The sequence below is a fragment of the Sminthopsis crassicaudata genome, chromosome 6, assembly GCF_048593235.1.
Source record: "Sminthopsis crassicaudata isolate SCR6 chromosome 6, ASM4859323v1, whole genome shotgun sequence".
Classification (NCBI taxonomy): Eukaryota; Metazoa; Chordata; class Mammalia; order Dasyuromorphia; family Dasyuridae; genus Sminthopsis; species Sminthopsis crassicaudata.
This window is the reverse complement of record NC_133622.1, coordinates 38,021,589-38,033,838: the sequence shown is the minus strand read 5'-3', so window position 1 is coordinate 38,033,838 and position 12,250 is coordinate 38,021,589. Positions and strand designations below refer to the sequence as shown.

The window sequence follows — 12,250 nt, the reverse complement described above, 5'->3', positions numbered from 1 at the left end:
TAAAAAGGATTAATATGGAGCTGATATACAAGATAAGTAAAAGTAAGGAAGCACTTGGTTGCCTTTGGTGGATTTAAATCACCTGACCCATATGAATGATACTTAGATACTGAAAGAATTCTTAGATTAATTAATGCTTCAATGTCAGTGGAATCTGAAAGATCACAGCAAGCAGATGAGATACCACAAAGATTGTAGAAATATTTGTTCTAACTTAAAAAAAAAGAAAAGAGTTTGCAAACCAAAGACCAGTGAACTTGACTTCAATTTCCCAGAAAACTCCAGAACTGGTTATTAAAAAAAAATTGGAAAATATCTATGGAAACAGTTTTTATAAAGAGTATAGCTTCATTAGGATAAAGTTCTAAAAGACTTTTTATTTCCTTTTTTTAAATAGATTTTTACATTACTAGATGAGAGAAATACTATGGCCATAGTTTACCTAGATTTTAGAGGAAGCATGATTAGAAAGCAGTTCTGAAAAATCTGGGGGTGTGATGGAACACAAGTATAATATGAGTCACAGTGTAATGTGGCATGTCAAGTATTTCAAAAGCTGTCACAAAAAGGAAGGATAAGATTTGTTCTCCTTAGTCCCAAAGGGCAGAACCAGGAACAATGGATACCAGTTATAAAGATGTCAATTTAGGCTTAATGTCAAGAAAAACTGTCCTAACAGAACAGTTCAGAAGCTGAATGGGAAAGCTGGGATTTAAAAAAAAAAAAAAAAAAAAAAAAAAGTGTTAGTAGATTCCCTGTCCATTCTCAGAGATCTCAGAGAGAGGCTAGTCTACTGCTTCTCAGGTATATCCCAAGAGGGAGGACCATCATAAACATGTTGGATGAGATGAATGCTGAAGTCACTCTTCCAGTTCTCATCAAACTTCAACAGTGTATGTAGTATGCTGCAGTGTGTACTATATTTACTGTCAAACAAGTTTCCGCATTAGATATTTTTGTTATTGTTTTTCTTTCCTACAAGAGCGAATTTGATGGGGAAAGGGATAATGCCTATACAGCAAAAACAAAAGGCACCAATAAAACGTTGAAAGAATACGATATGGTTAAATAAAAGTTTAGAACTGGAGAGCTTAATTAAACACAGTAACCTCCTGATTTTAAGTACAATGCAGTAACCCTTACTTTAACTAAGACTGTACCCAATTTTCTAAGTACCAGAATTCACAAGACTTAAGGAAATCTGGCTGTCATATTTTCCAAGACAGAAAGGACCTGAAACCGAGTAATGAGAAGCTAAGAGTGTAGGAAACTGAAAAGTGGACTGGTATTTTCCACAGTAAAAAATATTTCAAAGATATGAATTTTAAAAGAAAAAAAAATACACACACACACGACATATTGGGGAAGGCAGAGAAAAAGAATGTAGTTTGCAGATGACAAATTGAAATAACACTAAAGAGAAGCAAGCTAGCTTTTTTCAGAGAAGAAATATGATATAAAGGAAAGAGAACCCTATTATGGTATTATAAATTTGCCTTCAAATCCTAGCTCTCTGAGATAATACACTGAATTTTGTCTTGAATACAAGTAACTGATAAATACTTGCGATGGAGGGTAAAGCAGGAGTTTTTGAAGTTTTTTTGCCTTAACAGTACTTTCATTTGAATCTAAGGTAAAATATTTATACTAAGAAAAAAAATTCAAACTTCAAAAGTTGCTATTGAAAATAATACAATAGTAATGAATATGAAATAAAACTGCAATAATCATATTAAATTATCTGCTACTGACCCTTAAGAACTTCTCAACTTTATATCAAGGAGAAAGAAAATTTTGGATTAAATTCAAATTGCATATATGTGAAGTATGGTGGTATTTTTGAAACTATCTTGTTTAATGCTTTGATGATGGTTACCAAAAGTCCTAGATTCTAATATTGTTCAAAAACCAGTCCTAAGAATAAACAGTAGAGTGTACAGAACACAGAAGTTAACTCATCCTTATTATCATTTTTTAAAACACTTACACTAGTTACCACATCCAGAACCATAAACTTTTGGAATAGTTTTGAAATATTCAAAAAAATAATAAACCAGAGACAATGAATGACATTTTAAAAATCTGTTTTAACTACAAGTAGTATTAAATGCAGACCAAGATAAACTCAAACATTTACTTCATGATAAATTATCTTACAGAAAATTTAAGTAATGCTATTAAGTTTTGGTATCTGCTAAATAAGGAAGAGGACAACAGCTTTAAAACACAATAAGATGATAAACATATTAAGTAAATAATAGAAGGAACATAGCTATGGAGTCAGAAGACCTGGGTGAAAAATCTTCTGCTACTTAAGTACTCATGTGATCTAATTCCAACCATCATCTCCCTGGACCAGTTTCTTTATTTACAAAATGAAAAGTTTGTATTAGATAACAGTTAATGTCTCATGTGCCAGGTTGAAACGCAAGACTAATAGGGAATTTTTTCCAGTAACATGGGTAACTTACAATTTTACTGATTCATTTAGATTCACTAGCAAAAAAATTTAAAAATCATCACTTCTAACATCCTATACATGTACATTGTCTGTGTAAGCATACACTAGTGTAAGAAATACTAAAACTGAATTAAGACAGAAAAGTCTATGAGAGAAGACTGTTGAAATTTTTAAAAAGGACAGATTAAGAATTCAAAACAACATGATAAGAACTCAATTAAACAAGTTCTTTTAGCTTCTTCTATCTGGAAGACCAATGTTCAAAGCTTTAAGGATTATCAGTTTTAAATTTCATCAGAAATCAAAAAAATTAAGAATTGCTAAAGCATGAATAAAAAGCCTTTTCTACTTCTATGTTCTTCCAGATTTTCTAGGAGTATCTCAACTATAGAATCCAAGCGTTTTCACACAAGTTAAATGAGAGAAATCAGATTATTCACTGTTAAAGCTCTCATAAATATTTGAAAAAGCTTCAACTTACATTTTCTGGTTCTACTCCAATGTCTTCACAAAATTTCTCCATGCCTTCAGGACCTACAACATCATCAGTCCCTATAATAAAAAAGAATTTCTACTTTAACCTTTAAAATAAATTCAACTAATTGCACTTGATTTTTGAAAATTCTCATATTACAAAGATATTTATTGTACAAGAAAAAGTTGACTTTTGAAAATTTCCAGCAGCAAAAGCGAATCAATTTTTGCAGTATGACTAGAGAGGAATACTATAGAATTTATGCAAAGCCTATCTTCAAAGCCCAAGTTTCTCTCCCAATATTTAAAGACAATTTAAGGCATTCAAGTAGTGAACTCAAGGCACATGTAAAGCTGAGGCTGCCTGAATTCTATTTATAATTAACAGGACTTAATTTTAAGGCTATTTAAAAACCTAATACTCCAAATTTTTCCTTTTTTTGCATTAATCATACATGTAGCAGTCTTTTTATGGGTTCCATGGCACAGCCAGCAAAGACTACATCACATGGAGAACAAAAAAAGGCTGGTTTTCAAAGGTTTTCTTCTAAACATCAACAGAATTTCAAGTCCACGAAGGGCAAAAATTAAAATCTTTTAGATGTATTACCTTTGATTGATGGGCTTAATAAATGTGACTTTCATAGTCATGAGATTAGTAGGCTCCAATCACTGACAGAAAGAAATTTAGCTTTTAGAGACCAAGTCATTATAAACAATTTTTTCTCACCTCCCACTTAAAATACTTTTTGGTAACCAACATTAACATGCCAAGAGAGCAGGAAAAAGTATGATATGGTCAAGTGAAAGAAGTATTGGCCTAGAAGTTTCTTAAGCATATCTGGCTATGTCCACTCTGGGGACTATCTCTCAGAAATCAATCTTTAAGATTTTTGAGTTTTATCAATGGTAAGATGAGGTCATCCTAAAATAACTTCGCTAAAACTATAAATGGTCAAGTGACAAAAGTAATACTTTAAAACAATCCCAAATAGCATTCACTACTAGCAATCCACTGGAATGTATATATAATTGTATGCCTAGATGGAGTAAAGCTGTAAAGTCATACAAACTTGTTCATCCCACTGATTTCATCTACATTTAAGAAAATTAAGTAAAATGTACAAATAAAATCCTATTTAGTGATTTTCTTTAGAATTTTCATTTGTTATCCAAAAATTTGATTACACATTTTTCCTTTAATTGCTGATATCTCTCTGCATTTGTACAGTTAACATATGTAATGTGCTTTGTTGCTTTTATAAACATTTGCATAGAAATGCAATTATATTGTTAGCTGCCTGCTTTAAACAAAGACATTTATCAATTATCATAAATTTTCGAAACACAAAAAAAACCATTCTGCATGTGATTTTTCTAAATAGTTGAAGCTTATTTCTTTAGGATAACTAAATTTCTTAAAACGTTTATGAATGGAACATACTCTTCTTTTTATATAGAATTGGAAAATTTTAACCATATTGTTTTGACACAAGAATAGAAATCATCTCCTCACAATTTTATAATACTTTGAAGTTTTTTTTTTTCCAAAAAAAATCCTGCAAGACATATAGCACAACTATCATCTCCATCTCAAAGTTAGGAAGCTGAGGCTGAGAAAGATTAAATTATGCAACTAGAGAAGTATTTTTGAAGTCTATAGTTCTTTTCAATATGGCATATACCATCTCGGCACAAAAATCATGTTAATTCCAGTATAAATTAATGATACTATCCAAGAATCTACTTTAAGTAATAGATATGCCCCTCTCCCTAAATGGCTCCAAACGGATATTGTGTCTGCTTATCATATTTTTTAAATATCTGTTCCCTTATTGTTAAGCATCAGTCTCTATTCAATGTCCATGTGACAACTCAGAAGCAACCCTTCACTTCTATGCTATGAACTGGAACAATTAGAATCAATATCTAAATGAAGGCTTATTAAGTACATGAGCTTTAGTGAAATCTAGTACATGTATGGTCCAAGTTCATATCAAAATTCTGTCTTCTTCCAAGGACCCAAAGTCATTTCCATAAGTTTCAACTAGATACTGCTTCCACCTCCATTCAGCTCCCATATTTTCGACTTTCTATCTCTTAATAATATTCTGTTTTGCCTCTTGTTTTACCCAATTCATCTGGCTGAAAACCAGCTGTTCAGGATGTCTTCTTTGTCTTCCTTTTGTAAGTAAACATAATAAATAGGAAGTTAGTATTATTTTCCTCTTTTGTCTGTCCCACTAGATTCTTTTCAGGGATAATAGGAACAAAAGTGAAATAAATATACAATAGGTACTACTGTCCCAAAAGAAAAGAATTATAAAGGGAAGAATTTTCAAATTAGTATACTTTTTTCTTATACGAAATCATTTATTAATTCCCTTTTCGAAAAGTTACCTTATAAAATTTCAAATTGTACAGGCTACAAAATTCTACTGAAAGTTGACAAATTTTAGTAATCAACTCGATTAGCTCATTCTAAACTAGGTAGCACCAAGTTTTGTTTGGCAAAAATCAAAATCCAAAATGTCAATTTCTTAATGACTTTAGTTACTAGCAATCTAGTAGTGTAAGTAGTATTTAGAGTCAGAGAGAGAACGTATGTTAAAATTCCAGATCTAACCTTCGGTTTGAATTACTTAATTCTAGGTTCCAGCTTCTTCATCTACAGACTGCAAGAACTGTACTCCCTTCCCTACACGCCCATCCAATCTGAAATCTAAGAACCTAGGATACTATGACTAAATAGAAGTCTTGGACCAGTGGCCACTCTTTCACATTATTCTTCTAAAGTTTGCAGAGCCCCTTACATATCCATCTTATTTGAGCCTTAAAACAATCTTGTGAAGTCCTGCAGGTGTCATGACTCCCATTTTTACAGAGCTTGGGCTCAGAAGCTAAAAGGCTTGCCTAGGGTCATTCAGATAATTGGTAGATATAAGAGATGGGGTTTGAAACCAGATGTTTCTAACTCTCAGTCTAGCACTCTGTCCATTTTGCAATGAATGCTTCCCTCAACAAATAAGAGAATTCATCTTGAAGGAGTAAGGCAACCAAATTCCCTCCCCCCCCCCCCCCCGGGGCTGGGGTTAAGTGACTTGCCCAGGGTCACACAGCTAGGAAGTGTTAAGTGTCTAAGACCAGATTTGAACTCGTGTCCTCCTGAATTCAGGGCTGGTGCTCTATCCACTGCGCCACCTAGCTGCCCCCAAAAAACTTTTTTTAATTTACAAACCTCTATCTTCCAAAGAGAAATAGAAAAATTAATATATCTTATTTTGAATTTTTCTCCTAAACCCACAACAAACCAACTAAAACAGTCCAAAGAGTTGGATAAGAAAGTTGTCAGTTTCAAAATAACAACAGCTAAAGAAAGTTCAAAGGCATTCAGTTAATAAGAAATATTAAGTGGAATGTGATTACTCAACAAACTCCTACAGAAAACTACAGTTTAAGAGAAGAATCTTTCAAAGTTACCAAGAACTGATTTCCCAAAAGAGAAAAAGAAAATAAAGCATATGAATGAGTTTTAAAGTATTTACTGAGTGTTTACCATGTGCTGAGTGCTGGTGATATAAAAAGAAAAAGTGAAACAGAACCTGTTTTCAAGGAGCTCAACTTCTATTAGGGAATGAAAATATACAAAATAAAAGTCCGGCAATAAGTTAGAAAGAAATACCCAGGGGTTCTTGGTTTATGTCACCAAGTTAGATGGCACTTTCAAAGGTAACAATATTGTAGCTTAATTTTTATTAATAAAACCAACATATTTTCTTGTAACCAAAAGCAAGAGAATTAATTTTTACCTGGTCACCTTCTAGATTAAATATGAACCTGATTAGAGAAAATAAAACATTTTTGGCTCCTAAAATTTTTTTTTTAAAAAGGGTAAGAGGTTGATAAATACTTTGGTTCAGTATGGTAGTTCGTGCTAAAATTTGGGCAAAAGCAACAAATTTTTTCTTACCAATTGTAGTCCAAACAAATTTCACTGTTACTGCTCTGTAATTATAAAACTCAAAAATATATATTTCTGGCAATAATATTTTGAAATGTATCATTTTCTTTTTTATGAAAAAAAGTTTCATTGTACTCTTAACTCTTTATGATTCAAAGCTATAATGTTTAACTTTGATATCTGCATTCAAAAATAGGATTCCTAGTGACTTAATTTATTTTCCTCTTCCCCATATCTTTTATCCTTTTAGTTCCCTACTAATATTTAAATTATTGGTCCTGGCTGCTGGTTATAATCAGAGTATTCACTAACTTGTTCCAAATGTGGCTTAAAACACACACACACACACACACACACAAAACTGCAAGCCTTATGACAATAAAATAATTTTAAAGGCATTTAAAATGATTAGATTCCAATGAGTCAAAAAAGACCACCTACCTGCATATTCATAGAACCACTCTAAGCACCTCTTACTTGAAAATGTTTCTTCCTCAGTCTTTATTCTAGTTGAATCATATTTTCTATACATGCTAGAAATTTAAAAAAAAATGGTTATTGAAACTAAAGCATTTTGCATCCTTGGAGAGAACATAAAAAAGTGATGACTTGAATCAATTAACCATTTATTTACTCATGAGCACTTAAAAGAGGACTTTGTGGTGCCCCATTCCTATCAACTATTATTAGATAACTGTCATATCTGCTTGCCCCAGAATTAAGCTGTAAGACTTTTCATGGTAAAAAATAACATCACTTTGGTTAGGAAACTAACTGAAAAATATCTGGAATTGTTTTGAAGACTTTAAGCTACTTTCTCTATAGTACTTGTTATAATGTATTATATAATGTATATTGCTGCTGCTAAGAGTTGATTCTGGAAATTTTTCTCAAACTCTCCACAATCATATTGTGAAGTATCCATCTTGAGAGTTAAGATGGCTGCAGAGCCCTGACTAAACTTAACAAAAACTCACATTTACAGAGTCCTTTAAATATATGGTTTTCATCTGATCTTCACAACAAAGCTAGTGAAGTAGGTGATATTATTACTTCGATTATTATAACAATTTTACACATGAGCAAATTGAGGCTTGAAGAACTTGGTGACCTGTATGGTGTTCACAGAGAGAACAAGTGACTGAGGCAGGATGGGAACTCAGGACATCCTGACTCCACACCCAGCCCATAGTGTTCCCTTATCTGTTGTAGTAAACAAGCAATATCAAAAGACCTTAGACTTTCAAAAAAATAGAAACAAAGGAACAGGACTCTCACACAAGAGATTAAGGTACTAACCACAGCTTTTTGGGGCCTTCCAGTAGTTGGTGAACTAAGACTGACAAAGCGTCCACAGTACGGCGGGCACAGTCTAAGCCCTAGGTGTAACAGAGAGGTCACAAATAAGGAGACCCTGGTCTCTGGGAGCTCCCAGACTAACAGCACATAAACAACAAAAGACAAACAAGGACACATTGGAAGTAGTCTCAGAGGGAAGGCACCAACAGGAAGAAGAGCAGGAAAAGCCTTTGCAGAAGGTGGGACTTCAGTTGAAACCTAGAAGGAAGCTGGGAGGGAGGAGGAGATGAGGAGGGAGACAGGTCCAGACATAGGGGACAGCCAGGGAAAATGCCCGGAGGTAGGAGATGGAGTGCCCAACATGGAGGAGAAGCCAGTGTCCCTGGATCGCAGCATCTGTGGAGGGGAACACAGGTAGGGGACAAGAAAGGGAGGAAGGCCAGCTCACAGAGGACTTTCCAAGTCCAAGAAGATATCAATGTTTGCTCCTGGAGGCAATGGGAAGCCAACTGGAATTGACCGACTAAAGGGGGAAGATCAGTCTGACAGCTGAGTTGGGGGAAAGGGGAGGGAGGTGGATTAGAATGAGGAAAGCCCTGAGCAGGCAGGGTGATGGGGGAGTCCAGCTACGAGGTGATGAGAGCACGTCCCGGTGGAATGTCAAAGGAGGAAAGGTGGCATGTACAGGAGATCTCAAGGGGGAAAGGAAAGGACTTGACTACTGATTAGCTATGGGGAGGAGAAAATTTGCAGATGACAAGAAAAAGATGAAGGTGTCAGCACAGGTGACTAGGAGGACGGTGACCCTCTCAATCATAAATGTAAAATTAGAAAGAGAAAAAGGTTTGATAAAAAGGATAATGAGTTCAAGTCAAGATGTCTAAACACAACTGGAGGTTGGGAAGGAGGTTAGGGCTGGCCAAGCAGCTCTGAGTTACTTACATAGAAAAGATCACCATGACCATGGGAACTGATGAGGCCACGAGGTGAAATAAACATATGGAGAAAAGAGGGCCCAGGATTGGGCCCCGAGTTACCCACTCTCGGTGAGTGTGACTTGGCCGATGATGTACCAAAAGAGACAGTGAAGAAGCAACAGGGCCTTTGTTCAGCAAAGAAGGTGGAAAAATCTTTGCTCCCTACCATTCTGTTAATACTGTGGTGAGTAAAGACTATAATGCAAGAGGAAAAATAAGAGAGAAGCTGACATATGGTTAGCCCTATTAACATGGAACTTGGGTAACCATCCATAGAAATTCCATTCCATGATGCAAGGAGCTTTCAGGAGAGGAAAAATAAAAGAAAACAACTTATAAATAACATTGCAAAGATGATCAGACTTGAAAAGATTTAGGAACTCTGATTAACACAATGACCAACCAAAATCCCAACAGATGAAATATGCTCTGGACAATTTAGGTGGAAGCATATTTCTTTTCTTCTTTTTGATATGCCCAATATGGGAAGAATTTGTTTCAAAGGTTGTATATATTGAAATAGGATTTGTTTTTCTTGCTTTCTCAGCAAGGGGAAGGGGAAAAAGAAAGGGAGAGGTTGGACACTAAAAATAAAACTGAAGTTAAAAAAAGATGAAAAAAGGTGGTTTCTTCAAACATTAGTTAGGATCTCATACATTGTTTAAAATATCAAAATTCACATGGCTAAGCATTTATCTTGATAACTGCAGTCAACAGAAATGATGGGCAAAGAACAAAAAACAGCACACTGTAGCATAAGCACAGAACTAGGAGCAATTGAAACCATAAAAATACAACTTTAGTTACCTCAACAGCTTTAAAAATGGATTCCACGTCAAAATTATTCAGTAGGATCATGGATTTGAGATCTGGACTAGACAAAAGAAATAACCTAATCCAACTACCCTTGTCTACAGACAGGTATTTGTCCACAGAATGTGGCAGGGCTGGGATGCAAACTCAGGTTCTTGGCCTCCACAAGCCAAAGCAAGTTCTCTCAAAAACAACACTGTAGTGTTGTTGTCTGTCTATCTCTTTTTCTTTTTGCACACATTCAAGTATCCAAAACACCCAGATTTACAGGTACTTTAATATTACTTTTAAACTATGACTGCCTTGGCTACAAAATTGAGTTCTTCAATTTTTGGAAAGATGTAGAAATGTTTTCTTGTAGCATGTGTACAATCAATCTATTCAATGATGGATCCAGAAGAAGTGCCATGGGATGGGACTGCCCCATTCCCTGGGAACCCATCACGCATACCTCCCAACACGACTTCTGTACTCTGGCACTGCTTAACAATCATGGGATCGCAGACTTTCTCCAATTCTTTCTGCTATTGCTCAAATTCTCCCCTGTCATCAGTCTGGCTCTTCTCCAGTCAGCTGGTTTATGTTTGTCTTCATCTCCGGCCTTGCCGATTTCATATCCTCTAGTGTAATCTTCATGTTAGAAGCATAAGATTCAAGAGAATTCTATAAAGACACCTTGTCTCTCTTTCTCACCTTACCCCCAGACCACCTTTGTGACTGGTGATAGCAACCTCATTCTCCTTGCCTGTGCTCTGAACCACCATAGCTATTTTCCTCTCACATTATGTCAATCTGAGAACATACCTGGAGGGAGGGGAGGTTGCCATGAGATCAAAGTTGCCAAATAGGTTACTGCCCTTTGTCACTGCTCTCCCATCTTCTTAAGTCTGAACAAGCACAACGTGCTAGCTGTCCAAGGAGGTAGAGAAGATCTGAGCTTGATGGGGATAGGAGTGTGGCTCTTGGAGTGCACTAACTCCAGCAGACACTTCATTATCAGAGGAAAGACACCTGACACAATCCTGCTCAGGATCAGATTTCCCTCCAGACAAGACGGCAGCCCACATAGCCGAACCACTGCAAAACAGTCCCAGGAGAACCAATGCTTGCGTTGAGCAACTCCAGATGAGGAAGTCCTGAAGTTCTTGGATTTGGGGGATGCACAAGAAACTGTCCATCAAGACATGGTCACCAATCGTGATTCATAGAGCACGTGGCCTTGGGGTCTTTTATGTGATCCAGTGTATCAGAGACGGTCCAGTGGCCAGCCGTTAGAACTGGCGGAAGTAATGGAGGGGTAGAGATGGACACTTGCATAGAAGGTATTAATCTCTAGCACTCTTGGCACATTTGTGAGCAGGGCACAGATGGTAGAGAGCCCTCTTGTTTTCACTGATGTTCTTCTGAAACTTTCCCTTGAACTCAGCAATGAAATAGTTGGGCTATGCAATTATCAAGGTTTCCCCACCCAGATGTGACTTCAGCAATGGCATCTTCAATGGAGAGAATAAAGACATCTTAAGCGCCTCCTCCAAGCCAAAAATGGCATTACTCTCAGTACCATCCAACTTCACTCACTAAAAGCATGTATGAAACCAGTGATAGTTCCAGAATCCTTGGCAACGACCCCTAGGAACCACATCCTTGTGACAGTCTTCCCAAAATAAAAACCAGCAATTGTATTCGTCTTCATCAATACCAGATCTTTCTTCTGGATAGAAACTTTGGGTCTCCCCATTGTGCTCTCCTTGGACCAAAAGCTTGCCACACAAATCACCATTTTGATAATATCCAGTACTTCACATTTAACTTTAAATCTGGTGAGGTTCAGTGCCCACTTGATCTTCAGAGTATCACCCATTAAATGTTCTGTGTCACGGAAGGTGACAGCCGGAGGTGGTCCTGTTTCTCTGATTATCAGCAGAAATTGCCAGTTTCCCATACTGGTAGATTCCAGCACAGGAATAAGTGATGCCAGAAAAAGGCCAACTGTGGTCCCTTTGACATGGGAGCTGACCACTGTGTTTCCCGGCCACTGTGCTAAGGCCCAAGTCACTTAGGACTCAGGGAAGGAACAAAATTCATTAGACTCACTCATTAATTTAAGAGGCAGAATTCAAAAGCAGACTCTCTGACTCCAAATCATCCAAACTAGGCTGAAGACAGAGGGGGTTCTGCTCTAGAAGAGTTAGTATTCACATATACCCTATATACTCTGCAGAAGAGTTATTACAGGTGTAGAAGAAATAAAGTTTATATTCTACA

The 12,250-nt window shown here is 36.1% G+C and overlaps 1 protein-coding gene across 10 annotated transcripts in view; it reads right to left on the bottom strand.

The window, feature by feature from the left end:
- DCUN1D4 (defective in cullin neddylation 1 domain containing 4) overlaps positions 1-12,250 on the bottom strand; it is a 76,680-nt gene that overhangs the window by 28,489 nt on the left and 35,941 nt on the right. For 9 of the 10 annotated variants that reach the window (XM_074276572.1, XM_074276569.1, XM_074276570.1 and 6 more), the window contains 2 exons: positions 7,338-7,429; positions 2,943-3,013 (listed from right to left, as the gene is read on the bottom strand). In XM_074276572.1, the coding sequence (XP_074132673.1) occupies positions 2,943-3,013; positions 7,338-7,429 (163 nt within the window). Of the gene's footprint in view, positions 1-2,942; positions 3,014-7,337; positions 7,430-8,195; positions 8,276-12,250 lie in introns of all 10 variants that reach the window. The other variant, XM_074276578.1, reaches the window with a different exon arrangement.